This window comes from Magnolia sinica, chromosome 7 (assembly GCF_029962835.1).
Source record: "Magnolia sinica isolate HGM2019 chromosome 7, MsV1, whole genome shotgun sequence".
In the NCBI taxonomy this organism is placed as follows: Eukaryota; Viridiplantae; Streptophyta; class Magnoliopsida; order Magnoliales; family Magnoliaceae; genus Magnolia; species Magnolia sinica.
This window is the reverse complement of record NC_080579.1, coordinates 48,251,344-48,270,827: the sequence shown is the minus strand read 5'-3', so window position 1 is coordinate 48,270,827 and position 19,484 is coordinate 48,251,344. Positions and strand designations below refer to the sequence as shown.

The 19,484-nt window shown below is 38.9% G+C and overlaps 1 protein-coding gene across 4 annotated transcripts in view; it reads right to left on the bottom strand.

Annotated features, from left to right (window-relative positions):
* Positions 1–6,245: 6,245 nt before the first annotated feature.
* LOC131251331 (protein EARLY-RESPONSIVE TO DEHYDRATION 7, chloroplastic-like) overlaps positions 6,246–19,484 on the bottom strand; it is a 28,397-nt gene continuing 15,158 nt past the window's right edge. For 2 of the 4 annotated variants that reach the window (XM_058252013.1, XM_058252014.1), the window contains 2 exons: positions 8,634–8,718; positions 6,246–6,603 (listed from right to left, as the gene is read on the bottom strand). In XM_058252013.1, the coding sequence (XP_058107996.1) occupies positions 6,414–6,603; positions 8,634–8,718 (275 nt within the window). In that variant the 3' untranslated portion in view covers positions 6,246–6,413. Of the gene's footprint in view, positions 6,604–8,265; positions 8,369–8,633; positions 8,719–19,484 lie in introns of all 4 variants that reach the window. The other 2 variants (XM_058252015.1, XM_058252016.1) reach the window with 2 other exon arrangements.

The window sequence follows — 19,484 nt, the reverse complement described above, 5'->3', positions numbered from 1 at the left end:
GAGAGATGGGGTGGTGTAAGGGCTATATATAGGCCTAGTAGTGATGTAAATGGCCCTAAGGCCACCATATACATGGGTTACACCCTTTGGGCAGTTGTTTTTTACAAACGGGGCTCCCAGGGAAGCTCACTCCTCACATACGTCGAAGGGTAAGTTCCGTGACAATAGATCTATGTCAGGATGTGATTTCAGTGCATCGGATAAGCAGATCGACCGTGGGGGACCTGTGTCAGATCAACGGTCGTTCTTACTCGATCGGAGCCACAAATATACAAATGTGCGCAGGGAAATTTCCTTTTCCCATGGGTGAAGTTTGGTCAGAAACTGATGGTCTGAAATCTTTAATTTCGCGTGTGAGTGAATGGCCCAATTCACTTAAGTTTCAATACATTTTCTAAGGATATTCGCATTTCTCACACACTTTACTCAGCATTCAAATTGAACATTTCTGGACACCATCTGGGTTCGATTCCCACAACGGTTGTCAAGCCCAGCAAGGCGGACATAACCCTATAGTTTTGCGGTCATCGGATTCTCGACGTGCGGTCCAGGTCCAATACGGAGTTTCAATGTACTCCCAAGAGCGACAGGCTCATGGGATTTCTCCTAAGTTTTTAAGGGACATTAAGTCAGTGGTATTAATGGTTTTGGGTCTTGCCATTTGTGAAAATAGTGGTTCAAGTTAAATCCACCAATTATTTAGTTTAGCACTTAACTAATTTTTGCCTAAATTACAACAGGGTACGGTCCTTAGGTATTTCTACCTGAGGTGATACTCAGTTCTTTGTACGGATTTTTCCAAGACGTGACACTTGCTGATACATGCACTTCCATGGGAGCAAAAGAGATGCCTTGTTGACCTTGTAGTACTTGAGGAGAGCAAGATCGTGTCTGACACCAAGTTGTAGGAGATGAGAAGCTCTGACTAGCTGATCTCAGCAAAGGTGATGCAATTGAAGAGTGGGGTTTTGCCCTTAGCATTTCCCGCCGCTTCCCGGGTAGGAGTATATAAGGCAGTGGCTGGCATTTGGGCGGTTTTCGATGGACTTGGAGTTGTAGCTTCGGCAGGCTGATCTCCTGACATCCTTAAAATATCCAAAAGAGTTCCATATGCTACCCAGCCTTCTAAAGTGTTGGCTGGCTTCACTTGATGGATGGGCTCTTCCAATGATATCTTCAAACATGCTTGACCAGGGGCAGGGGCATGGTCTTTTTACACTATATAGCCAATTTCTTACTCAGGCCTATAATTCTTCAGTCTGGGGGAGGCACCCAGACTGGGTAGTTTACTGAATGATAGTGGCGGATGAGAAAAAACTGATGTGCCCATCACCGCATCCAGCAATAAGAGGTATGAACAAGACGATTATAGCCTGGAAGGATAAAGTGAGAGCAAGTGTGTATGACCAACAATGGCTTCCATATGAGTGCCTAGTTATATGGGCCCACTCCATACCTTCTCATGATGCGGTTCACGACTCCACAGTCTTCCAGCACGATTTGGTCATAGCCAAATTAGCATGTGAACCTAATAGGGTAGTAGGGTTCGCGCCAAAATTCACTTCCCTCTCTTAGAGGAAGGCTGCTCGATCTGATGCAAATGAAGAATGTCCACTTGTTCGGCAACAATGAGTCATCATCCACCGCATCCCTGTCCTCAACCTGGTTTAAGAGAGGAAACTGAAAGAAGTCGATGGCATCAGTCTTCTCAATCTTGTCGACAACCCAGTCATAAGTCTTCTTTATCATCTTTCGTCATTGATAGTGCCAGAGGGGGAGACGATCCGGGTTGACATATGCCTTCTCAGGTTCATCATATGTCTAGGGAAAATACATGCCTAGCCATCCCGAGAAATAGTGCCATGCCGTGTAAACTTAAGATGCTCCAATCGCTCGACTTTTGCAGTGGGTGGCTACGTCGTCAAAGGCTCTATATAATGAACAGAGGAATGGAGTGGCTAACTATTTCCTACCCTCTGTCATTTCCGTTGGGACCACAAATAGAGTTGGTCGAATAACATCTGCCCACTTTGAGCTAGGAAGTATCACCAGACTAAGCTAATACGTCAGGAAAGTAGCCAGCTCATCGGATGCACAATATTCAGCAGGGCCTCTGATTTTTTGTCTAAGGCTCTCGAGGTCTTGGGAATGGAATGGCTACCTGTGAAACTGCAAAAGAGAAAAAAATATGATGGAATTATTAAAGGAAGATACCGTGAAAATATTCCGAATATAATAAAGAGGATCAAGAAATGTACAGTACGTTTCTAGTGAAATGCGCAAGCCATGAAAGGTGGGGCACTTTCTGAATATCGGAAAATTTTGACATTTCCCTGAATAGCTCTATGTTTGTTTCCGGAATCTTCGATAGTCGTTGGGAAGAAGAGAAATGTGCAAATTCCTCATTTGTGGGCACGAATTCATCAAAGAAGCGACCTGTCACGGGAAGTCCTGTCATCCGATAGAAGTCCCACAAAGTGATACTAACTTCACCCAAAAGAAGATGGAATGAATTGGGTATCGGACACCAATACTTGAGAAAATCTTTGAAGATTGTTTTGTCCTTGCAAAAATACTTTGAAGTAACTTCGATGGCATTAAGCAGATCAATCTTGATTAGTACATCGGCGTGCTTCTTTATTATTGCCTTCGCCCAGGCGCTGTAGTGAGTGCGAGTAGATCAAAAGCCGCGTGTGCGAAAATCCTCATTTCCCCACAAAGAATCTTAGGCGTGAAAACATTGTTGCAATATTTCAAAGAAATGTGTGGGGTAAAGACTATGAGGATTATAGCAGGGTAACAGAAATCGTATTGGAGAGATTCAACCCATCTTTTGCTTTGATCCTTTCTCTAGTAGGGAACCTTCAAGCATCTGGGACTCCTTCATCGCCCACTTGGCAGTATACATAATCCTATTATGTATCATTCGATCAGTTAGTTCGCCATGAAGGATTAATAGATGACGATGGAGGTTCATCGGGATGATTACCATTTCATCCTTAAAAGGACTGGTGAATTTAATCATGTCCTGGTGCACTTTCATGCAATCCCAGGTGTTTTGAAGCCGCTTCTTGTTAATTTCTTTGATCTTTTCTTCAAATTGTTTCTTCTTATTCTTCGGTTGCTTCTTTTTTGTAAAAGAAAGAGGGGGAGTTGATTCTCTTGTGGATGGCTGAGAACTATCTGTTCAAAGGTTGGCAGTCACTTTCAACCAGTCCTCCCAGTCATCCTCATGGCCCTCCCTAGGATGTCTTTCAATATCCCCAATTATGATTGCATGATGAATCGGACTGGCCAGATGAGCTATACGGTTAGAAAAGTCAACAATGGCAGGGGTCGGTTCTCTGAAGAGTGTAGGATTTTTGGTTGTGATCTGTAATCTTTTTTACGGGACGGCCTTCAGGTTGTGCAGATTGGGAGTTTTTAGGGACAGACCGTTGAGGAGTTAAATGCTCTTGAGAAGCATTAGATATTCTCTTTCTCCTAGCCATTGGACAATAGGGGTGAATGCAAAGTGAAGGAAAATTCAGCAAGGTGCTGGTACTTAGGAAGTTTTTTCTGCCTGGGCAAACTATTGTGCAGTGCACAAACAATGTCCTACTACGTGATTGCGCAACGCAGATATGATTGCGCGATAGCTCAACGGAGAGGCAGAGTGTAGGAGTGATCGAGTGAAGAATGGCTTAAAGAAAGAAGGGTTGGATTTTATAAGTAGTTCGGACCCGACAACCGTTGCTTGGGACCCAATAGCGCAATGCGTATTGCACGATTGCGCAATAAGCCATAAGAGGGGATTTTGCACGTAGGATTGAAGATCGATCCTCCATTTGATTCTGTATGAAAAATCAAAGAAGGATCAATGGGGCATCTATTGGAGCACAAAACTCGCAGATTTTCACAAAAAGATTGCCCTATTACGCGGTCGCGCAACAAAGATGAGTTGCACAACCGCACAATGAACAAAGAAGGCTGCAGGATGGGGAAAGAAGGCTAAAGTGGTTTTTTCGCATAGAAGACATGTTGTGTGCACGCTCAACATGGGTACATTGCATGACCATGCAACAACACTTTGTTGTGCAGATTTGGATCATTCACAAGTGATGAGGTCCAGAGAGGTCAGAGAGATTCCAAGAATTCTTCGGGTATTTCGTAGCGCAATACAGAAGAAGCAAGGAGGAAAAAGGAGGTGCAAGATGGGTGCAAGAGAGAAGCTTGTTGCGCGGCCGCACAACAGGGACTGATTGCTCAACCGTGCAATAGAGACATCCACTTGTAGATTTCAAACATTTGTTGATATTTCTCACGAGATTTGTAATCTCCCGTGAGTTGATCTTTTGCACCTGTATTCCAAATATATTAGTACAGAGAGAGGAGTTCTCGAACCGACGCAACTCTTCTATCATTGCGATGGATGCTTTGCAAGCCGAAATGCTGCCGAAATCGTCATTGAATTGTTTTCCTTTCTTTCATTGTATTGAGTAAAATGTACTTTGTTTTGGAATCAAGGGAAACATGAGGGATGCAATACGAACTCAGAATTAATAAAATTGGCAATGATATTCGTTCTTCCACTTTCCTTTGTTATTATTGAACATAAATATTTCAATCCATGATACTTGTTTCTGTATCAAAACAGTGTCACCAACCATTTGAATGATTCAAATACTTTATACATATGTGGGAAAGAAATGATGGTATGTGAAGGTTCATATAACTACATTTGATCGTTACTTTAGGCTAAAATTAAGGGTGTATGTATTTGGTTGCACCAAATAACATTTGTTGATTCATTAGTCTTTGGTGCAAAATATCATGAATTTATGATATTTGGTGCAACAAAATTCTCACTAAGGAAAATAGACAAAAGTGAACATTCTAAGAGAATAAACCAAAGGAGAAGAATAGGGAACATAAACAAGGCTCCAACTAGACATGGCATATGTATGCAAGGTCCACATCTTTCATTTAGCACGCTCTAAAATTGATGGCCTTGGCAAAAAATAAAAATAAAAATTCAGACAATCCTCACCGTTCTCTTGTATTTTAAGTAAAAAAGAATAGGTGGTTAAAAATACAAGTTGATAACTAGTTTATCAGTCAAATTTCCTTCATGATCCTTCTACTTGGATTGTAGGTTAAATAGTTAAAATCGTTTAATTAATGTGATTTTCATTCATTCCTCTAGGGTATTTTTTGGTGGGAAATTCTTTTAATGATTGAACCACGTATCTCTCTCTCTCTCTCTCTCTCTCTCTCTCTCTCTCTCTCTCTCCTTTTTTTAGCCCTTTGGCTTGTTAGGCTCTTTTCTTTCATAGTTTTGTTTTGCCTGCACTGATCGTGTACGGATATTTTTTCATAACAACTGATATTAGACATAAATGTTGATCGACCTTTTTTGACAAGATCGTGTACAATTTTGCTTCAGATAGCTAAATAAAGTTCTATCATATTTGAGATGTCAAAGTTTGATGGATCCAATAGTAAACATTGTGAAAATTGAAGATAAATATAATTTTGGTGAAGGAAAACTGCAATTTAATTCAAGTAAAATAAATGAACAAAACAAAAAGGCATAGGGCCAAACCAAAAATGAGAGACGGGAGACAAAAGTGTCTGGTTTAACAATATGGCCTATGTATGGCCAGCAATATATAACTTTCTTCTTCACTCAAAATAAAAGAAATAGTAGTACAAGACGATATAAGACATCAAATATGTGAAACATCATCTATGGTACAATCAAGGTTAAAAATGATCAAGCTTGAGGATTGATCCATCCCTTCCTCTCTCCACATGCGTTTAATGTGCCATACCCTCTCTCTCCACATGCGTTTAATGTGCCATACGCACTAGTTTTCATAACAGCAAAGTTGAAAACTTATTTAAAACATGAGCCATGCCCATTTCCAAACACACCATCTTCAAGCACTTGACATATATGCCCCCATACACATGTCAACACAGCACGTTTTGCGGGATCCAGGCATTAAAAGTACGTATGCCATAACATACTCCAAAGAGTTCATGTAGCTGGTAGTCATTTTACCAACCATCTATTTCAATGGACCACAACAGGAATTTTCGCCAACAGACATCCCACAGTGAGATCATGAAAACATGTGCCTCTGTACATAAAGCCCCACTAGCATATATATGGGGAATCTTTGTTTTGAGCTAGAAGATAGGAATCTGAAATTAGGAACTACTCTTTAAACAGAGATGCACACAATACATGACAAGTAAGATGAGTACAACAATTCAATCCATTAACTTTACATATATCTACAATCTATATGGCAGACAAGGGCTGGAGTTTTACAAGAGGTCGCGGAACAGGATCATCAAAAGAACATGCAATTCCAATCAACTCAATAGTACATGAAGAAAGAACCACCATTCACTGATTCGCTGCACTACTTCGCCTGCCTAGCCTTCATTTCAGCAGGAGCAGTTTTAGCGGCTAATTTCACTAGGGTTGTGGGCTTTATGGCACTCTTTGGATTCAGCGCTTTCCGTATCTTGAAGACAGCCCAGGCAGTTCCGAGGGCATGCCCTGCTGCATCAAGGCCTTCATTTGTCAACTCAGCTGCTTGATCGCCATACCTGCAGCAGGAGAGGGAGTAGACTTAATTACGGTATAGCTCAAACACACTTCTATAATTAAGGAGTAGACTTCATTAGTCAACTTTACTCACATTTTGAGCTGAGTCCAGCAACTCACTCATCGGTCTGACTCGATCCTAACTCAGGATCACTCATCAAGACGACTTTACATGACTCAACTGACTCAAAACAAGCCACTTGGCAAACTATAGTGTGAACATAAATAAATTGTAAATAGGGAGGGATGGAATCAAACAGGACCTCTACTATGAGAAGGATAAATTTAACCTCTACTATGAGAAAGATGAACTTAACCAATGCACCATTGAGTAGTTGGTCGACAAAATTGATATTTTCTATTACTTATACTGACCTTAACCATGTCAATATCTACTCCATCCCTAATTTCTTCATATTTATATTTATTAGATATCGAGTCAAGTGCCTATGAGTCAACCTGACCCAGCTGAACATTGAGTCAAGTTAACATGTTTTTGAACTATGAGCTCAAAAGGCTCGAAATGTACGGACTATTATCTTTATAGGTCGGAGACACATCGACAGGAATGACCAAATATGAAGATGCAATACCTCATTCATGGGTGACACTTCCCAAAACCCATTAATTGCAAGAACTACTCCGAAAGCTACTTTCAAGTATGAATAGTCCTAATCTCCCCATGCTATGTATGTGTAAACATTGGGGCAGTTCACCAGTGCAATGGATGTATGGAACGAAGATGGATGAATCCAGTCACAGTGTAGGCCATGCATGCAAAAAGAAAATGCACCGTTACAATAAAGATGAACATCAGCCTACATCTGATCACTTTGCATGCCTGATTTTGAAGGTGCCGTGCATGCATGGATGAGACACACTTAATGAACTCCATATCGGCACATGTTATGCAAGAGAAGAACTGCATACTTATTGTAGACACAACCTTAGCAAGGCTCCTTGGTGATGACACAGATCAACAGGGTAGTACATGCACTGATCCATGGCTGGTTAGGCTCCAGCATCTCTTTCAATCAGAAAGAAAGGAAGCTTTTAGGTTGTGCAAAGAAATAGCATATAGCCGATCGAAGAGGATTACGTTAAATGGATCAAATTGTTGGTTTGGCTTATTTTTATGTAAAAGATCTTGACTGTCAATATTAAATGCTGTGGGTCAGATTTTTTAAGATTGTTAGATTGGTGTCATGTTGCCAAGGTATTGGTAGCCCATGACATGAGCATTGAACCTAATGAATAGTCTAGATCAATACAGGGGACTGTTTTGAGGGTCTCAATGCCACTAGGAACACTATAACTTAAGAGTGCTCTAAGAGCACTGGAGCATTTGTCAAAAAAAAAAAAACAGAGAGAGAGAGGAGAAGGGGCATGCTTATCATGATTAATTACTAACCACCGATATTTTCCCTGAAACATCCATAAAATTCAAGAACAAACATAACTGTTTGCCACTGGCTGTCATTGGACATCTAATAGAAAACCATCAAAAAGTGTGACAGCCTTGGATGGTATGAGATATCACTAAAACTACAGACAGTTAAGTAATAACTGCTGCTTGGTGGAAGGTAATTCTAGGCACAAGTAGGAAGAAAAATCAACAAGAGAAATGTGATGTCTACTTGCAGGAGTAGGATTACAAATCCTACCATTCCCAGACAAGCCAATGTGATAAATGTGTAGGATCCAGTTAACCATCAGGTGGAAGAAGCATGCATATACCATGGCAGAAGAATCAGCCCACCTGCATATCTGAAAAATGGGCTGTGGGGTAAAAAAAAAAAAAAAAAAACATCCACATTAAGCATATATTTTTGGCTCCCTGATGAGCAGACCTGTCTTCCATGACATACATGATGGGGCCCACTTCATTAATTGGATCTAGCACATACAACATATTATAATCCAGAATGATAATCTAGCTAGTAGCCCTTGTGGAGCTCGTTCAAGAACATTTGTGTCACTCGCTCAAAAGATGGGCCTATTTTTGTATCGTCGGGAAAATTTGAGCAGTTACCTCTGAGATACTATTCCGGTCGTCACAACTGATGATGTTGACAGCACATTCTTCCCAGCCACTTCAACAGCATCACAGACCTTGCCTGTTTTCACCCTCAACAATAACCCATCGATATTTCACACCAGGAAGCATGCAATTAAGAGATTATATCACTTCAAAGAAAAGAAGAATAGTTGCACAGACAATACTAACTGGAGATACATTGTAGATACAAAACACAATTATTGCGTAGAATTTTAACTCTCGCTTAAAAAAATATAAATAATGTTTCAAAATAATGGAGTCATCAGATATATTTTTATATTGACATAAAGAACCTTGGTGTTTCTACTCTTTGAAAACAAACATCTTTCGAAGAGTGCCAGGTTTTCGTACTAATTATAGCATATACTGCATATGCATTTCTTAAATACTGTTCCAGGATGCTTTAGTAGAAAGCCATTTCTGTTATTATTATTATTGTTGTTGTTATATTGCATTTCACAAATTAATGCATATACAGTACTTGAGGTGTTTGTGGTTGCATACTGGTATTGTAAACTCTTCGTCCAACAAAAGTATTTAATTTGCATATAAAACAGTATTAAAGGTGCGTGCACACCGAATTTTAGACCCTTTGTTAATGAGAATCCCCAACCAGGCTTCTATCTCTGTTTTTTTTTTTTTTTTTTTCACATCCTAATGAAGGACCACCAAAGTCTGATTGCAATCTTTGATGATTACCAAAGTAATGGTCGCCACTACACCAAAGGGTCATCTGGATGAGCATGGAATTGGAACTTAGTTCCATGGCAATTGGAGTTATCTGGATACCCTGGTTCACTCGAGAGAACTTCCACATAAAATGTGTTAAGGAGTATGATGAGGACATCCGAGTACCATAATGAATGAGGAGGGCCAAGGTATCCCATATCGGTTACGTATCGGCCGATACGTAATAGTAACGGCCGTGACCGTTACGCAATACGGGACCGTAACAGTCATAAAATGGTCATTTTTTATTTTTTATTTTTGGCTTATTAAGGTCCGTTTTGTTTTTTTTCTTTTTTCTTTTTTAACTTCTTTCTTTCAAACTCTTCCTAAATCATTCTATTGCTATTTTCGACCACTCTTAGCTTGATATTATAGATAAAAACAACTTATATTAAGGATTTTCTTGATTCAAAGCTCCGTGGGCAATTTTTCAGAAATTGCTCAAAAATAGATATGATTACTTTTTATTGAATGTTTAGCTATTTTAATGGTAGAATATGATGTGTTAATCACAATAGAAGATATTAATGTCCATTTTACAGATTGTTGTTATCATTTTATATTTTTTTATAATTTTTTTCTATTTACGCACTATTTTTGGCCTCTTCTTTTTTTTAATTCGAAAATCATTTTTTATTGAATGTTTTGTTATTTTAATGGTAGAATATGATGTGTTAATCATATTTGAACATGTTAATGTGCATTTTACAGATTGTTGTTATCATTTTCTATTTTTAATAATTTTTTCTATTTACGCACTATTTTAAGCCCTTTTTTAAAAAATTTGAAAAATCATTTTTTATTGAATGTTTTGTTGTTTTAATGGTAGAATATGATGTGTTAATCATATTAGAACATGTTAATGTGCATTTTACAGATTTTTTTGTCATTTAATATTTTTTTATAATTTTTTTCTATTTACGCACTATTTTTTACCCTTTTTTTTAAATTCAAAAAATCATTTTTTATTAAATGTTTTGTTGTTTTAATGGTAGAATATGATGTGTTAATCATATTAGAACATGTTAATGTCTATTTTACAAATTGTTGTTACCATTTTATATTTTTTTATAATTTTTTTCTATTTACGCACTATTTTCGACCCTTTTTTTTTTAATTCGAAAAATCATTTTTTATTGAATGTTTTGCTGTTTTAATGGTAGAATATGATGTGTTAATCATATTTGAACATGTTAATGTGCATTTTACAGATTGTTGTTATCATTTTCTATTTTTAATAATTTTTTCTATTTACGCACTATTTTAAGCCCTTTTTTTAAAAAATTGAAAAATCATTTTTTATTGAATGTTTTGTTGTTTTAATGGTAGAATATGATGTGTTAATCATATTAGAACATGTTAATGTGCATTTTACAGATTTTTTTGTCATTTAATATTTTTTTATAATTTTTTTTATTTACGCACTATTTTCGACCTTTTTTTTTTAAATTCGAAAAATCATTTTTTATCGAATGTTTTGCTATTTTAATGGTAGAATATGATGTGTTAATCATATTAGAACATGTTAATGTGCATTTTATAGATTGTTGTTGTCATTTTATATTTTTTTATAATTTTTTTCTATTTACGCACTATTTTCGGCCTTTTTTAAAAAAAAATTCAAAAAATAATTTTTTATTGAATGTTTTGCTATTTTAATGGTAAAATATAATGTGTTAATCATATTAGAACATGTTAATGTGCATTTTATAGATTGTTGTTGTTATTTTATATTTTTTTAAAATTTTTTTCTATTTTCGAATTAATGACTTTATGTTTATATTTTCTTATATTGAACAGGTTTTGGAGCTTCTTAGGATTTAGAACATAAAATCATCTTTAATGATTAGATTCTAAAACTGTATATAAATTTAAAATAGCGAGTATACTCACAATCTCACATAGACATAGGTCATTAATTAACTATAACTAGGAGAGAGAGCTTGCGTCTAGCTCGTGAAGAGGAAGAACGTCACCGCATATTTGGTACGAGTGGGTCAATACATGATACCGGGGAGGACTGGGAGTGCAACTGCTTCTGCAGGTAGTGGTGGGGGGTAGGTTTGATGGGATACGACATGTGTTTGGGAGCCGACGACAGACATATTCCCGTGATGCCCCTATACATTTGGATAAAAAAGTAAATAAGCCTAGGAGACCCTCTATTGATCTAATTCTATTTAGGAAAGAATCAACTAAACAAAAGAAGATAAAACAAATATGGAGTAGAACTTCGGTTGAAAAGCTAGGTAGGGCAGCAGTAAAGCTATTTATACATGCCAACATACTTCCTAACGCGGCTAATTCTCCATATGGTAGGTAGTAATTGATGCAGCAACAGAAGCAGGTGAAGGAATAAAAGCTCCCACGGCTAAGGAGATTAGAGGAAAATGGACAGATGCAAAGTATGCGAATGTGAAAGCATACATGGCTACCTTTAAACCTATATGACAAGCCAGAGGATGCACAATCATATGTGATGGTTGGACTGGCCCAATCAGACGCAGCATGATCAACTTCATAGTGTACTGCCACTAAGGAACTATATACCACAAGTCAATAAATGCCTCAGAGGTAACAAAAGATTCTAATTATATTACTGGACTAATGGATAAAGTTGTGGAAGAAATTGGAGAGGAGAATGTAGTGCAGATTGTGACAGATAATGAAGCATCATATAAGCTTGCAGGACATAAGTTAATGAAGAAGAGACCACATCTTTTTTGGTCGCCATGTGTTGCCCATTGTATTGATCTCTTATATTGGAAGATATTGGGAAGAAGAAGAATGTTAAGGAAATAGTTGAAAGGGCAAGTGAAGTGACGACTTTTATTTACAACCATAATCGAGTAGTCGCAATAATGAGGAAGTTCACGAAAGGACGAGAGTTGTTGAGGCTTGCGGCGACTAGATTCGCAACAAACTTTATAGCATTAGAGAGTTTATTCCAGCATAGGAGAGAGTTGAGTGAGATGTTCGCTTCCCGGGATTGGCTCAACACAAAACATGGGAAGAAGATATCAGAGACACCAGTTGAAGTTGCGAAAACCATACGGGACAATAAATATTGAAAGAGGGTCAAGTCGATCCTAAAGGTGATGGATCTACTAATGAGGGTACTCAGTCTTGTTGAAACCGACGAAGCACCTATAATGGGCTTCCTATATGATGTCGTGGATAAGGCAAAGTTGGCAATTCAACGTGATTATAGAAGCTAAGAGTCTTATTGGAAAATGATCGACAGGAGATGGACAAGACAACTCCATCACGATCTTCATGCAGCGGGTTACTACCTAAATCCTAGGTATAGATATGCTCAATCATTTATTACGGATAATGAAGTTCGTATCAGGCTAAAGAATATGATAAAGAGATTAGATCCTGACTTAGATACGCAAATAAAGGCGTTGAATGAATTAGATACATTTGGAAATCGCTTAGGTAGCTTTGGAGATGCTCTTACACAACATGCAGTATCTAGGTTGCAACCAGCCGAATGGTGGATTAATTTCGGAGAGAGTACGAAGGCTCTCCAAAAAATTGCATTAAAAGTTTTGAGCCAGACAACATCTTCCTCTAGTTGCGAAAGGAATCGAAGTTGTTTTGCGCTTATTCATTCAAATAATAGGAATAGATTGCAGACTAGGATATTGGACAGACTTGTTTTCATGCACTACAATATAAAGCTAAGAATGCGACGACATCATAGGAGCATTACAGCCACCGATGACATAGACCACTATCCAATAAACTTAGACAATATTTATTATGAGGATGACTCGCTTCTACCTTGGTTGGAAATAAGCAAGGTATCCCGTATCGATATTGGTTGGCGTAACGGTGCTCTCCGATACCGATACGGATACAGGGGTGTAACGGCGATACGGGGACGTAACAGCCTGTAATGTTGCAATTTTATTTTATTTTTGCCAAAAAAAATATGAAAATATAGATTAAATCCAGAATATTCTAAGCATTCCAAATATGCATTCTTTTATAAATTAGAACATTTTTATTGCGATGTAATGGTCCACTCTTTGGTGATAAGTTGTATCGGACTACCTGATTAATTTTTGAACCAGGTAACCTGAATTTGACTACAAAATTCATATATTTAATTTTTTAAATATCTAATTTATATACTTAACAATTTGATTTCATTTCTCTCAAAAGTTCTTTAAAAAAATGAAATTAAATTCAAGTAGATGGCATTGCCAATTTGGGGCTGACTTGGAAGACCAATCTATGCCCCAAATTAGCCTCAAATTCATGTAATTTATTGCCATTATCCCACTTATGAATTGGTGGACATTTATTAGATAGTGAATCATGAAAAAAAATCAAAAGGCCCTATTTTAAAAAATAAAAGTCCACAAATTAACAATTCAAACTATTCAAACAATTTGATTTTGGCATTGTGAGTTAGCAATTGCAGTCCATAATTTAATTGGTAAATTTTAAGTTAATATATGTCTCATGTACAATTTTTTAAGGACCTGACGAATTAGGTGGGACTCGGATTGTGAAGTGTAGCACACGTGTCAAAGTTTTTTTGGGCCCCACCCGTGATGAATGTGTTATATCCACACCGTCCATCCATTTTGCCAAATAATTTTAGGGCATGAGCCCAAAAATGAGGCACATCCAAAGCTCAGGTGGACTACACCATAAGAAACAACAATAATTAAAAGTTCACCATTAAAAATTTATTAGGGGCTACAAAAGTTTTAGATCAAGCTGACATGCGTTATAACTAAACCGTCCATTCATTTGACGAGCTTGTCTTAAGGCTTGAACAGATTGAATGGAAAATAAACGTTACGGTGGGCCCTACGAATTGTTTAACGGTGAAAATCATTATCTCCACTGCTATTTTTGGTGTGGTCCAGACGATCTTTGGATATAATTCTTTTCTTTTCTTTTTTGTGGTGCTCTAAAATGATCTCTGAAAATAGATGAACGGTGTAGATATAATAAATACATCATTGTGGAGCCCACGTAACTTTGATCTCCCTTGAACCGTTTGTACAACTCGGAGCTCGAGGAGTGTCAGCGCTCATCTTAGCATGACACATACCTCCAACAGCTAGCTGGTGCGCGATACACCTGCGAATTAAAAAAAAAAAAAAAAGAAGGGAGAGAGGGAAACTGAAAAGAAAAAAGAGGGAAAGAAGAGAGAGAGAGAGAGAGAGAGAGAGAGAGAGAGAGAGGAAGAAGAAGCAGAAGCAGGCCAACGTGGCCGCAGCCGCAGCAGGGCCACAACCGCAGCTTCCCGAGAAGAAGAAGAAGAAGAAGAAGAAAAGAAAGAAAAGAAAGAAAAAAAGGAAAGTATTTTTTTTCCTATTTTTTAAGGCCCGTAACAGCCGTTACGGGTCAGTAATGGCGTTACGCCCGTAATGGCCGTTACGGTAGCAAAATCGGGGCATCACCCGTTACGCCCCCCTATCGCGTAACGGACCCCACCGTTACCGTTACGTATCGGCCGTTACAGCCAATACATAACCGATATGGGACACCTTGGAAACAAGGGAAAAGCAAATTGAAGAGGATAGTGAAGAATTAGAAATTGATGACCCAGTAATACGCACAACACAACAAGAGATTCGTGCAGATGTGTTGGACCCAGTAAGAGGGGCAGCTTTTATGCCAAGTATGGCTCAAGATCAACAAAAGAGTATGAGCAGTGGTAGCGTGACTGTGTTAGATGATGGTGATAATGACCCCCCTGCCTCTGGTGCTGGCACTTCTGGTGTTGCTCAGCACACCATACAGCTGTCTACAGATCGTGATATCGATGAACATCGACGAGGTAGTACACGAAGTCGGACTTATGAGTGTACCGAGTCACGATACAGCCAGCAGGAGGGTACGTCTAGTGGTGCACCGGATCCGGGAGGTCCGGAACATCAGCAGGCTCATGGTCCTGGTTATTATAATGGATATTCTTATGGTCAATTGGATTATGATTATAGTGATTATACTGAGCCTGTTCCATCACATTCATATTGAAGTAGTCCTCCCTATCCATATCCATATGATTATAGATATCCAGATCCAGATCCAAGTTACTCATCACAGCAGACGCGCTCTCAATCTCAAGATTCTCAATAGCCTGAGTACGGGCATCAGTATGGCTATTCGATGGGCACTGGTGTATATCCTTGCTCGGGGTCGAAGTCGTTGCCTAGTCAGGATCAATCATCCTCTGGTTTCGTTGATCTAGTATTTCCTTCTGACACTAGATATTATGGATATGCAGCACCCCCACCTATTGGACAGCATCAGCTTGATGATGACGATGACGATGATGTGGAGGTCGAGCAACCACAAAAAAACAGATTTTTATTTTGGTGGTGACTTGTGATTGTAAGTAAATATTTGTATTAAGGTAAGTATTTGCTGGCTTGCAGCATATAGCACATAGCAGTATTATTGCAAGAAGCCAAGCATGCACTTGACACTGCCGAACTTATATTTAAAATAGCTCCCCTGACAACCAATCAAGTAATCCTTTATCAAGTTGCAGGGGAGTATATCAGACACTACTTTCTTTTTTTAAAAATATTCTTGACTTGAGGATGACAGGTAGGGGTGTACATCGAGTCGTGACCTCAGCTCGAACTCGGCTCAGCTCGGTCCTAGAGCCTGACTGGCCAACTCGGCTCGGTTCGGTCACCAACTCGGGCCATGTTCGAGCCAAAATCGAGCTGATTTTGCCATTGAGGCATTTCCACAAACACCTGAAGTGCAACTTCAAAATCCCACTGAAAAAGCCACGATTTTGGAACTTCAAAACGAAAAAAAAACAAAAAAAACAAAAAAAAACAAGAGGAAGAAGAAGAAACAGAAGTGCCCAGTTAGAGATTTCTTGAAATTATTTTAAGAATAGAACCGACCACTACCTAGCCAAACTGCATCCCAAATAACTCCCCATAGTGCATGCCTCTGTCAGGCGTGGCCCACCTAATAAACATGCTGCTAGTTTTTGGTATGAGAAACATTCACCATAGGGCCCACCCCACAACGTCCTTGATTCAAGGGACGGGGTTTGCGTCCTAACCCGCCAAAAAAGACTCGGTCCTGTCAAGTGGACAACAAGCCTCAAGTGGAAATCCAATAAATAAGTTGGATTCGAGCTGGATTCGATCCGAGTCGAGTTGAGCTAGGGCCTGCTTGAACTCGACTCAAACTCATTTTCAAGCTCAAAAAATCAACTCAACTCGGCTCGAACTCAGCTTCGAACTGAGTCGAATCGAGCTTTTTCAAGTCGAGTCGAGCGAGCTAACCGAGCTAGCTCAGTTCGTGTACAACCCTAATGACAGGTCACAGGACGGGAATCACAGTCATAGCCACGGGTATGTTAAATTGTTAATAACTTAATATAGAGTAAATTATGAAAAATAATTGCAAACACCTACACATATAAGATATTTTCATATTACATTCATTCTAATATATCTATCATTGATAGTAGATGGTTAGAAAATTAAATATATGAGTTTTGTAGTCAAATCCAAGTTGTCCGGTTCATAAATTCATCAGACAGTCTGATACAACTTCTCACCAAAGAGTGGACTGTTACACCACCATAAACATGTTCCAATTTATAAATGAATGCATATTTGGAATGCTTAGAATATTCCGGATTTAATCCATATTTTTTCGGCAAAAAAAAAAAAAAAAATTTGCACCGTTACGCCCCCATATCCGTATCAGTATCGGAGGGCACCGTTACACCAACCGATACTGATACGGGATACCCTAAGGAAGGCTAAGCCAGTCTCCTTATGGCTAGATGACCATTACAGGAGCCCCACTTGTCCCAATTCACATTCCCAGTCACGTTGAAGACCCCATGTGCATGTTCGTGCATCTTTGAAGACCTCACATTGTGTAGATGCAGGTGGGCTACATATAGGAGCTTGATGGACACATCGGACCGTTGGATCGGGTGGACACAATGATCGGACCGTTGGATCATCATCATCGGACATCTTAATCGTAGACCCTCATGGACCACAAAATAGTTTAGTTGTTTAGATTGTTTACATGCTTCGTTATTTTTGGATAGCTTATATTTGTGTTGAGATTAGGGAGTTATAAACAACTTTTAATTTATTAAGCGTCTTTATGTTGAGAATCTTTTCGTTGAGAATCTTTTCTGTAAGTGCCTTTTTGTAAAAGGTCTTTTTTAATACTATAAAAGAGGGAGAAGGAGCCCTAATGCCGTTATTTTGAAGAAAAAAAAAATTTGTTTTCACTTCTTCATGTGATTTGAAGAATAGTACAAGGGCCTCTTTGGATTCGCGGTTAGAGGTGTATTGTATTGTATTAATGGGACTAATGTGACATGTACACTGTTTGGTTCGGAGTAGCTGACCATGGATCAGCAAGCGCGCGAATATAGCGTCGAACCAAAACTTCACATCGACGGTATTGTACTGTCAGAGGCCTCCGCTGCCATCTGTACACTCTATTCATTGCGTTGTAAACGCATGCTCCAATGCAACCCCCCTCCCTCTTCAGAAGCCTCATTTCGTTCCGGCGATTTCTCTTCCTTCAACTCATTCAAGAGCTCCCTCATCGTGAGAGTCCGATTTTCTTTGCCGTTCCCGACCTCAGAATGCCTGATCTCATCAAACGGTGAGGGTTTCTCCACGTCGTTCGATCTGATCTCGGTCTCTTCTTCAACTGCAGGATCCGGAACGGCTTTTGTAGGTAGATCTGACTCGCTTCCATTAGGAAATTCCGGATTCTCCCCGTTTTTGGGTTCCAGTTCGTCACTGATTGAATTCATTTCCAAATAATAGGGTTTTTGTGAGGGACAAGATCTTGGGATGGGAAAATTACCGGGTTTTCCAGAGAGAGAGAGAGAGAGAGAGAGAGAGAGAGAGAGAGAGATCTCCTAGCACTGCCTTCAGTTCATTCGCAAAATAGAGGAATTCTAAGGGAAATGGTACGGTGCCCACAATTGTATTAGAAATCCCATGCATCTTATCTCTAAAACGTACACGTGGTTGATTGAGACCATCCGTTCTTCATAGATGAACAGAATCAAGGTGCATTCCACGATACCAGGCATCCGATTAGTGGATTTAACTGCATGGTGAAATCAAAATAATTGAACGGTTGCAACACAGTAGCAAAAAAAGAAGAAAAGAAGAAGAAGATACCTGAAATTCTCTGATCAGTGTTGTTTCTTGATTTCCCACCATCCATTGGCAGGGACACTAGATGGATGGTCTCGATTTAATATTATTTCTTCCAATTGTATTGTGGGAGGTAGGTTGTATGGGAATTCTCATAGTACACAGACTACCAATATCTATATGTATATACAATGTGTGGCCCTTATACGTCATTTCCAAACATTAATCTGTACTAGAAATTGTATACATACTAGGACAATACCTCCTATCCAAACATTGGTTAGTGGCATGTTTCTAATGGATGTATTCTGAATATTGCCCAACGTATACATGAACAGTACCCGAATACAATACAATACACCCAAAATGCGAATCCAAATAGGCCCCAAGTGATTTGGAGCTTAGGTGTGATGTGATTCCATTACCCATTCAACGAAGGCGAGAGGCTTCCACCTATCATCTTCCTTCTCTCTTTCCATCCAAAAAGAGGTATTTTTCCAAAAACTTCATCTCTCTTCTTCCCTTCCCATCCAAAAGCATCTAAATTATCTTTTTCTTCAACTTTTCATCATCCAACTGAAATCAACGATTAAGGACCCCAAAAGCCCAGCCAACAACCCACACGTGTGACCATAGGACCAGATTTGCGAGCCCCTATGCTGACCATACAAACAACTCCTCGATCCCTTGATTTCCCCTTGCTTCCCCCATCAAAATCATTTGATTCCCCATCCCTAACTCTACCTATAAACCCTAACCCTAACCCTAGATTATCTAATTCCCTAATTTCTCCAAATTCTCAAACCCTAAATCTCTAATTTCCTTAATTGAACCAAAATCCCTAATTTTCCTTCATCCAAAACCTTTATTCCCCTCTACTAATACTAAAATCTATCAATCCCCTCAACCAATTCACCCAATTTAGCCTTAATTTCATCTTTTCCCC